Source organism: Spinacia oleracea, chromosome 1 (genome assembly GCF_020520425.1).
Source record: "Spinacia oleracea cultivar Varoflay chromosome 1, BTI_SOV_V1, whole genome shotgun sequence".
In the NCBI taxonomy this organism is placed as follows: domain Eukaryota; kingdom Viridiplantae; phylum Streptophyta; class Magnoliopsida; order Caryophyllales; family Amaranthaceae; genus Spinacia; species Spinacia oleracea.
In genome coordinates, this window is record NC_079487.1 from 32,558,622 (window position 1) to 32,569,621 (window position 11,000).

At 37.8% G+C, this 11,000-nt stretch overlaps 1 protein-coding gene across 1 annotated transcript; it reads right to left on the minus strand.

The window, feature by feature from the left end:
• Nucleotides 1-4,547: 4,547 nt before the first annotated feature.
• On the minus strand, nt 4,548-9,574 carry LOC130465797 (zinc finger CCCH domain-containing protein 18-like). The gene is made up of 5 exons (XM_056834647.1): nt 9,332-9,574; nt 7,675-8,046; nt 7,301-7,394; nt 7,153-7,212; nt 4,548-4,736 (listed from the first exon to the last, which is right to left on the minus strand). The coding sequence occupies exons 1-3, from the start codon at nt 9,332-9,334 to the stop codon at nt 7,377-7,379; spliced, it is 393 nt and encodes a 130-aa protein (XP_056690625.1). The 5' UTR covers nt 9,335-9,574; the 3' UTR covers nt 4,548-4,736; nt 7,153-7,212; nt 7,301-7,376.
• Nucleotides 9,575-11,000: the final 1,426 nt, after the last annotated feature.

Below are 11,000 nucleotides of genomic sequence, written 5' to 3' on the forward strand. Positions count from 1 at the left end.
ACAATTTTTAATATTTCCGATTCCGGAATTAATTTTCGTTTCGAACAAATATTTAATATTTCCGTTTCCGGAATTATTTTTCGATTCCGATAATATTTCCGATTCTGACAATATTTCCGTTTCCGGCATTATTTCCGATTCCGGCAATATTTCCATTTCCGATAATATTTTCCGATAGGTACCATGTTTCCGTTTCCGGCAACATCTACGACTTGGATAATATTTATATTTCCGATACGATCCATATTTCCGTTTCCGGCAATATCATCGTTTCCGGAGTATTCATTTCTTGCTTGTGACGATCTCAGCTCCCACTGAAACCAAGATCCGTCGATTCCGAATATCCATAGATGGGGTATTTAATTCCATTAAATACTTGATCCGTTTACGTACTATTTGTGTGACCCTACGGGTTTAGTCAAGAGTAAGCTGTGGATTAATATAATTAATTCCACTTGAACTGAAGCGGCCTCTAGCTAGGCATTCAGCTCACTTGATCTCACTGGATTATTAACTTGTTAATTAATACTGAACCGCATTTATTAGACTTAATATTATATGCATACTTGGACCAAGGGTACTATTTCCTTCACATTTAATAAATGATACTAGATTTATTAAAAAAAACGAATGATACTAGCTCGAACCATTTGATATTCGGCTTGTTTAGGCTCGCGAACAACTCGTTCATGTTTGTTTATAAGCATGTCCGTGTTCATTTATAAGCTAATTTAAAGCTCTTTCAAGTTCAAATTTCAAGTTAGAACTATGTTGCAATTATTTTTGTTAGTCTTCGATTTTTAGAATATTTTTATTTTACGAGATTATAAAATAGTATTAGTAATTATACTATGCAAAAAGATTATTTGAATTGGTTAATTACTTTCCAAAAATTTAAAATAATATGTTCGTTTATTAATATGTTCGTTTAAATTTGACCTTGCTCGTTTATCAAGGCTCATTTGTGAAAAACTCGTTTATATTGATATAGCTCAGCTCGGCTCGAGTTTGAATTTAAACGAGCTACTCGTGAGCTTAGCTCGAACAATGAAAAACTTAACGAGTCAAGCTCGAACAAGGGAAATGAAGCTCGGCTCGAGCTCGAGCTCTGAAATTTCTTATCAAGGCTAGCTCAAACAGGCAAATACTCAACTCGTCTCGCCTCGTTGACATCCCTACATATAAAGTAGATCTTTTAAACTAGAGATATGATGTTACATTTTAATTCCCAATCACTCTCGTAATATTTTCTCATCCAATTCTCTATATACTATCTGATGTGGCCTAAACTAAAAGGTGACATATGGCCTTCTTATGATAGCCCGAAAGGCAGGCCCAACTCAGAAAGGCACCCTAAGCCCTAGAAGGCATCCTCTAAACCCACACATGTCCTGATGTGGCCTTGGTGTATCACCACAATGGACCATAAGACCTGCGTGGCCAACTCAAGCCTACCCCAAAAATCATATAAGCCCAGGGTTCATATCCTGGTCCAAATCTCATTACCTGGGCCCAGGAGGTTCACTTGATTGGTAAAATCCTAAGTTATCCCTGATTAAAACCCAAACTTAAGGGGTCCATCAGGTTTAATCAAACCTCCTACTATTGGACACATGTCCCAATCTCAGAAAGCATCCAATCTTACAGCCAGGGTTTAGGGATCAATTCCCAATAAACCCTAGCCCTATAAATATTTCAGATCCCTAGGTAAAAGGGGCATTCAATTCATTCCGACCTACCTTAAACTATCTTTGCTCTGCCTTCTCTCTACAAATTATTTCTCTCTCTAGCCAATACTTACGGCATCGGAGGGAATATGCCTACGAGAATATTCTTGTTTTGCAGGTTGCTGGAAGATCGTGCCAGCGCATACTTGATACCTCCGAGAAATGCGTGACACGTAATCACCACAAAAGATCCCACAACATTCGGCGCCGTCTGTGGGGAGGTATAGTATCATGGCTGAACCGCAATCTGAAGGTGAAGAGTACAATGGTGAATCCGGGGAGCGACGGCCCCGAGAAAGAAGTCAACACCATATAGAGCAGAGGCGGATTTTCTAGGGGGGCCATCTGGGGCCTGGCCCCCCATAAGCCCAAAACCTTTAGCATATTAAAGTCCAAAGCCCAATATTCTTTTAACCCAAAAATGAGCATCTCAGCATCTTCTGTCGTCCAAGTTCCATCTTGTATTCTTTTGACTTCTCTAACTCTAACAAATCTGATTTTCGTCGGGTCCCACTCCAACTTTTTTAATTATATGTGGGGATGTGCTGACGTGTTGTGCCTTTGTGCAGTCAATAAGATTTTTATTTTGTTATTCTTTTATACTCCCTCCGTCCCTTAATACTCGCACCGCTTTCCTTTTCGGGCCGTCCCTTAATACTACCGCTTCTATAAATGGAAATTTATACCAATATTATATCATTTCTCACACTTACTTACTAACCCCACATACACCCTTATTCCCTACAAAAAATAATTTAAAAATTCACACCCCCACTCACTACTCCCCACCTCTTACACATTTCCCACTAACTATATTAAAAAAAATACACCACTATCAACTAACACCCATTCAATTAATAAGTCAATTCAAATGTCTTAAACTCCGCACCGGTCAAACCGGTGCGAGTATTAAGGGACGGAGGGAGTAATTTGTTAAGTGTTGTTAGTACTCCTTATTTATTTATTTATTTATTCGTAACAAGATTATACTTGTGCTAAAACATAAGAATGGAAGATGTATAATTTGTGGACAACATTCGTACTTAGTATTTAAAGAAGTTATTGGGAAAATACTTAGGATGGAGTGTGTAGAAATTGAGTGAAAATTATTAGATGTACCCGGGTGTACCGTGCACTTAAGGGTATTTTTATGCTTAATGGTGATTCCTACCACATTTATTAGTAGAAAATGTGAGAGTGCACCTGAGTGCATGTAATATGCTCCAAAAATTAAGGATTTAAGGTTCTTAGGGTTGTAATTAAAGAAAAATGATATTCTTATTTATATGCGGAGTACACAATTCGAAGATTTTAGTATAAACTTTATACTAACGGTTTCAATTATTGTAAGAACAACCGGTATTATTTTAATGATCTTCTTAAGCATGATATAGTGACGTTAATTTTTTTAACAGGGGATAATTTTCTTTAGTAGAATACATACGATAAATTTGAAAATAATATTCTTATGGTATTACTCATTTTTTCTAAAAAAAATCTACTTATGGAGTATTATCTAGTTATTTATGTTATATCATTAACGTTTTCAAATGTCGTTGGCCCCCCCAAAAAAGTTGTTGAAGATTCGCCACTGATATAGAGGAAGCAAATCGAGTCGCCAATGCTGGAAGCACACCGCGCCCAGTCCAGGAGGCCGAGGTAATTGTTGAGGAGGAACTGGACGTCGAGGCGCCTCCACCAGGCGGCCATCTAAGTACCAGCGTCAGGGATGTCGTGTTGGATGAAAATTTGGACATGCCCATCTCGGTAGGATCGCAGCTTGAAATCCTAGCAGGGTTCCAACAACAAATGAATCAAACTTTCCGACAGTAGATGAGCACCACGTTGCAGGATGAAATACGGAGGAACATGCTGATATATAACACTGAAAGGACGGCCCCGCAAAGGCCTCTCAGCCTAGGCGTCAATCGAATAAACAGAATTCCGTTCAGATCTAATGTCTGGAGAGCAGGAGAAAGTTCCCGTCCCCAAGCTAGCCGGGGAGCCAGTCCTTTGGCAGAACGCTCAGAGATTGACTGCGGCCATCAAGCTCTTCCGCCTCGGCGTGAGCAGGCAACCCGGAAACCTTCCCGAGTAAATCCACCGGCCATTCTACGGCCACCCTCAAGACGACAAGAGCACTATGAAGCCGAATCTGAATTATCTGACACTGGATCCACTCCGGTTATGGAAGACCCTCCATTCTACCCCTCCACTCGAGGACAAACTCAGATGACACCAAACAGAGTGAGCATGCGTCCTCGTATGGTCTCAAGCCGCCGTGAACCAACTTATCATATCCAACCACTAGTAGAAAAAACCCTTATTGCAGCGGGCTTTTAGACCCCTGTTGCAGCGTACATCGTATGCTGCAACTGGGGGGCCTGCAACAAGTCTGAACTTGTTGCAGCGTACAATGTTCGCTGCTAAAAGGTGTTTTTTGCAGCGTACATATGTATGTACGCTGCAACAAGTGCCAAAAAATTGGCAAAAATTTGGACTTGTTGCAGCGTACATATATATGTACGCTGCAAAAGACTCAACTTTTTGCAGCGTACATTTATTTGTACGCTGCAACAAGTCTGAATTTTTGCGAAATTTTTTTCCCTTGTTGCAGCGTACAATATATATGTACGCTGCAACAAAGCACTTTTGGCGGGAAAATTCTAATTTTGTTTAGGGATACCTAGAGTGCCTTGCACCAAATATAGAAACCTGTCAAAACAATAATAGAATAACGCAACCTGTATAACAAATATAAAAACAACAACTGGAGTTTTGTATACTATATATCCCAAAACCAAGTTAAGTGCACATATTACATTTAAATATATGTTCCAATTTCAACATAAACATACATTTTAATATAAAATTTATTCTATAACAACTAAACCAACTCGATCAAGCGCGCTAAAGCCAATAATAAATACTTGCTGGTAAAAAACTTAGCCCATTGCTCACGAACCACATCAAATTCCTCGCATAAGGCGCAATCCTCGGAGTGTAGACCTTTACAAAAACAGAAATTTAATTTAAACATTAGATTAAATACAAATTAAATATCACATTTTAACATTCAAGAAACTAATGACAATATCCTAATAGTCTAAAATGAGTCCTTAGGTTCTTTAGTTCAAAGTTAGGAGCGAAAATGTCATTTTAGCCTAAATATGACCTATAATGACCCAATGAGCCTATAGGTGCATAAATAGATTGGAACGAGTCTTAGATCGTTAAAATTATGCATATTAAACATGTAATAAGTTTTAAATGAGTCCTTAGGTTCTTTATTTTAAAGTTGGGAGCGAAAATGCCTTATTTTAGCCTAGATATGACCTATAACGATCAAACAAGCATTAAATGGGTATAAGTAGATTAGAATAAGTCCTAGAAACTCAAAACTAAGCTTATTAATCATATAATAATTTAAAAATGAGTCCTTAGGTTCTTAAGTTCAAAGTTGGGAACGAAAATGTCATTTTAGCCTAAATATGACCTAAAACGACACAATGAGCCTTAAATGGGCATAAATGGATTGGAATGAGTCCTAGAAAGTTAAAACTAGAATATAAAACATTTAGTAGGTTTAAAATGAGTCCTTAGGTTCTTTAGTTCATAGTTGGGAGCGAAAATGTCATTTTAGCCTAAATATGACCTACAACGACCTAATGAGCCTTAAAGGTGCATAAATAGGTTGGAACGAGTCTTATAAAGTTAAAATTATGCATATTAAACATGTATTAAGTTTAAAATGAGTGCTTAGGTTCTTTATTTTAAAGTTGGGAGCGAAAATGCCTTATTTTAGCTTAAATATGACCTATAACGATCAAACAAGCATTAAATGGGTATAAGTAGATTAGAATAAGTCCTAGAAACTCAAAACTAAGCTTATTAATCATATAATAATTTAAAAATGAGTCCTTAGGTTCTTAAGTTCAAAGTTGGGAGCAAAAATGTCATTTTAACCTAAATATGACCTAAAACGACACAATGAGCCTTAAATGGGCATAAATGGATTGGAATGAGTCCTAGAAAGTTAAAACTAGAATATAAAACATTTAGTAGGTTTAAAATGAGTCCTTAGGTTCTTTAGTTCATAGTTGGGAGCGAAAATGTCATTTTAGCCTAAATATGACCTACAACGACCTAATGAGCCTTAAAGGTGCATAAATAGATTGGAACGAGTCTTATAAAGTTAAAATTATGCATATTAAACATGTATTAAGTTTAAAATGAGTGCTTAGGTTCTTTATTTTAAAGTTAGGAGCGAAAATGCCTCATTTTTGCCTAAATATGACCTATAACTATCAAACAAGCATTAAATGTGCATAAATAGATTAGAATAAGTCTTAGAAACTTAAAACTAAGCATATTAATCATATAATAAGTTTAAAATGAGTCATTAGGTTCTTAAGTTCAAAGTTGGGAGCGAAAATGGCACTTTAGCCTAAATATGACCTATAACGACACAATGAGCCTTAAATATGCGTAAATGGATTGGAATGAGTTCTAGAAAGTCAAAACTAAGCATATAAAACATTTAGTAAGTTTAAAATGAGTCCTTAGGTTCGTTAGTGACATTTTGCCTATATATGACCTATAACGGAAAAAGAAGTCTCGAATGTGCAGAGATAGATTGGAACGAGTGTTGGAAATTTAAAACTAATCATATTAATCATGTAATAAGTTTGAAATGAATCCTTAGGTTATCTAGTTATGAATTGGGAGCGAAAATGACTTATTTTAGCCTAACTATGACCTATAACGACCAAAGTCTCAAATGTGCATACATAGATTAGAATGAGTTTTATAAAGTTAATATTATGCATATTAATCATGTAATAAGAATAAAATGAGTCATTAGGTTCGTTAGTTCAAAGTTGGGAGCGAAAAATGTCATTTTAGCCTAATTATGACCTATAATGGCCAAACAAGTCTCAAATGTGCATAAATAGATTGGATTGAGTCTTGGAAAGTTAAAGCTAATCATATAAATCATGTAGTAAGTTTGAAATGAGTTCTTAGGTTCATTAGTTCAAAGTTGGGAGCGAAAATGTCATTTTAGCCTAAATATGACCTATATAGCCAAACAAGTCTCAAATGTACATAAATAGATTGGATTGAGTCTTGGAAAGTTACAACTAATCATATGCCTATTTCCACCCAAATCCAAGAACAACCTATGCCTATTTCCAAAAAAGAAAAAGGGAGGGAAAGAAAAAGAAAGATAATACAAGAGCATGTTAAAGACCAAAAAATAAAAACAAGTAGAAACTTAGCCGATTTTCATATTAGCTTTATGACTTATTTTTTCCCCACATGGAATCCTTCTTCAGCTAATTCCATTAATTAATTAAATGAGAAAACAAATTAAATAATTAACCAACACCAAAGTACATGCAAGAAACAAAATTAGATGTCTTACTTTTTTCCTCAACCGGCTTTTCCTTGCTGCCTCACAGTTCTGAGCAAGCCTTCGTAGAGTCTATAATAATAAATCTTTAAAGATGTTACAAAAATGAAGCTACAAGATGTCAAATAGCATGAAAAGAGAAGAGTGAACAACTTCTAACCTTATGATCAGTCTCCTTCGATCTGTCACTCGAATGATAATGACATTGCTTCTGCCCTATCCCCACTAGCTTGAACTCAGGGGTCTACATTTTGCTAAAGCAGAACAATAATACTACTTTAAGTTTCAAACCACTGATAGGGTTTCCTTCCACTTCGAGGAAGAACAAACAGATAAAAACCATCTTGCCAAAGAATGACAGCACCTCCTACAAGGCATCTTATTTAAATACTCTGCCATTACCTATATATAGCTATAATAAGACAAGCAAGTACAAAACAACAAATACAGACCTACAAAGTATTGAGTAACTATAATGTTGTGGTGGTGGGGAGTATAACAACAGGGGCCAGCTTTAGATTACAAGGAACTCACCATCATCTTCTCTGACGTTGGATTGAGGAAAGAAACTCTAGCGGAAGAAGAACCATCCAACTGAACAATTTGACCATTATACCAACGCCCATCGGTGTGGCGGAATCTACATTTTGATCCAATAAAATAACTTGGGTCTCCCAATATTTCTGCCTCAACATTAGTAGAATCTAATGGTTCTACCTCTAAGTCTTCGCACGGAAGTTGGGAACCACCCAACTTTGCTGGATTTATAAGCTCGACCGCAGCGTCTTTATGGGAATATATAGAGTCCTGCACAGCTGAATCAACTTCACGTAACAGCCGGGCACGTTTTAGGTGAAAAAGTCCTTCCTCTGCATCTTTAATTGAAGAAACAAGCTCGTCTTGGACCTGCATCAACATACAGCAATGTGTTGATTCAAGAAACCAGCCAAATGAGCATGCATATACAATTTCACTTCTGCTATCCCTTTTTGTATAAACAAGAAAAAAAGTTGGAGAGGAAGCTGATATGCTGAATAAAGCAAGAAACTGGACACTCGCATCTTTATCAGTATTTATCACTCTATGAGAACAACTGCTATCACGAAGAACATTACAGAAAAACACAGATATCCTACGAAGAACATTACAAAAAGGTAACAAGTACGGAGTAAAAAATACATTGATCACCGACATATCAAAATGTTCCTTAAGGCCTGAGATTAGACCTGAACTCCTGGTGGTTTATTTCCTGAAAACAAAGGCTAGAAGAATAAAATAACACATGGCACCTGCCTCCTTTCACCCTATTATTCACCACAGAACCGTGCTAGAAGGGTGATTGTTGTTTTCTTAATCTCTCATAAATTATTCTCCAAATATCCATTCCCAAGCTCAAACCTCTCAAAAACCTGAGCCTTTGGAACCTAAAAACGTCAAATCAATTGTAGAACAAGTACAAAAAACCCACAAGAAATCAACCAACCAACACCGTAAAATTACACAATGACATTCCTTAGGTTTTCTGCTAAAAAATCACTTCATAAGCTTGAAGCTTGACACCAATTAATCTACAGAGTAACGGAATGCAATTGAAAACACAACGAAAGCTAATGTGAGCTAATTGGTATTCACAAAACCCATTTGTCTCCAGATTAATGTTGCATAATGAGCATAGTTTATGACAAAACAAACAAAATTCTAGGTTAATCCCAAAAAAAAAAAACAAGAAAAAGGGTCATCTAACATCTATTGCAAACAAATGTTCAAGGGTAATCCCCAAATAACCAATATAGTCATATTTACAGACCATAAATTATTAGCAAGATGGATTTTAGCTTAATTAGAGCGTCAAACATGCGATTCAACATGATGAATTGAAGCAAATTTATAAAAATAGAAGCAGAAATCGATCATATTAGGAATACCCTAAATTAAACCTAATAATAAAACATAATGGTAATTAAATTGAAGGATAGAGAAAAGGATTACACTAAGAAGCTCAGAGCTTTTTCCCTTAAACGAAAATCAAAACGAAAATCAAAACGAAAATCAAAAACGAAAATCAAAACGAAAATCAAAACGAAAATCAAAAACGAAAATCAAAAACAATAATCAAAACGAAAATCAAAAACTAAAATTGAACCCTAATCTGAAAACGAAAATAAAAAACAAAAATAAAAATTGAACACACCATAGCAAAACCACCGGAACCACGACGCCGAGCAACCACCGGAACCACGACGCGACGGGGAAATGCTGAACCCCCGGCCGACCAAGAATATAACCTTTCAGTGACAGGCCGCGCGAGAATTGAACGGGATGGGGGAGATGAGGCTAGAACACCACACACCGGCGAAGACAGCGACGCAGGGCTGAGCAACGCTTGGGTTCGACGGCGACGTAGGGCTGAGTTCGACGGCGACGCAGGGCTGAGTTCGACGTCTGAGTTCGACGGTTTGTTTGGATATTTGTTTAAGGGAAAAAGCTTGGAGCAGAGAAAGAACAACGTACGTTTGAGCCCGCTCGTTTGAGCGCGGTTTGTTGCATAGGAAAGTAAATTTTTTTGAAACGCGGACTTGTTGCAGCGGGCAATAACATGTACGCTGCAATAAAGTCGGGTTGTTGCTGCGGGCTTTTATTTTGTACGCTGCAACAAACACATTTGCTGCGAACAACTAAAATGTACGCTGCGATAACCCTTTAAAGGGTTTGACCCGCGTTGACCGACTGGTTGTTGAAGCGTATTTATACATGTACGCTGCAACAAGGGGGCTGCAACAGGGGTTTTTTCTACTAGTGAACAAGGACTGAATAACTTGACGTTGAGGCACATGAGCACTCCCTTCTGTGAGGCCATAATGAACGCTCCGAAAGAGCCTAAAATCAAAACTCCTACCATTGAAGCTTATGACGGTACTACAGACCCAGACATGCACCTAGTTGCATACCGTCACCACATGTATGTTCAAGGAACCAATGAAGCCACTTGGTGCAAATACTTCCCAGCTACCCTTAAAGGAGTAGCGTACAAATGGTTCGAACGGCTGCCCCCGGGATCAATTGCTTCCTTCAACGAGATGCAAACCTTGTTTTCCACCAGGTACATGGCATATAAGGAAGAAAGGAAAACAAGCATGCACTTGGGACGCATTCAACAAGGGAAAGATGAGTCTTTACGAAGCTATGTTAACCGTTTCAATCTGGAAGCCGGACAAATCCCAGATCTACCTGATGGCGTCTCCTTCGATAATTTTATCAGAGGTTTGAAGAAGGGATCATTCAAGTTTGACTTAGTTAAAAAAAAGTGTGCGAACGATGGTAGAAGTCTTGGACGAGGCTGAGGCCTTTATTCATGCAACAGAGATATGCAATGCGTCCAAAGATGGAAAGGCTGGAGAGGCAACAGACTCCTCGGGGGAAAAAAGAAAATGAACAGGAAAGTCCCACGAGTTAATGGTACTTGGGCTCTTTCGAAAGAGCATGATACCAATTCTCCCGGACAAAAGAGAGGACGACCGCAAGAGAGAGAATATTTTGAATACAATACAGACCTTCTCACAATCTTAGTGGACGTAGGGACCCGGTTCGACCTTGAACGGCCCTTTCCAATGAAGTCTCCTGCTGAGAGTCGAGATCCTAAGTTGTATTGCCAGTTCCACAAAGATATAGGTCATGACACCAAGGATTGCAGAAGCCTAAAGAGAGCCCTGGATAGCCTAGCTTCCAAGGGGCACCCGAAGAACTATCTCCAAAGAAGCACCCACGGCATGGGAAAAACCAGTACAAGAAAAACAAGTCACCTGTCTCAGCTACAGAAGGAAATCAAAGCAAAGGGGGATTTGTAGCCGTCATATTAGGAG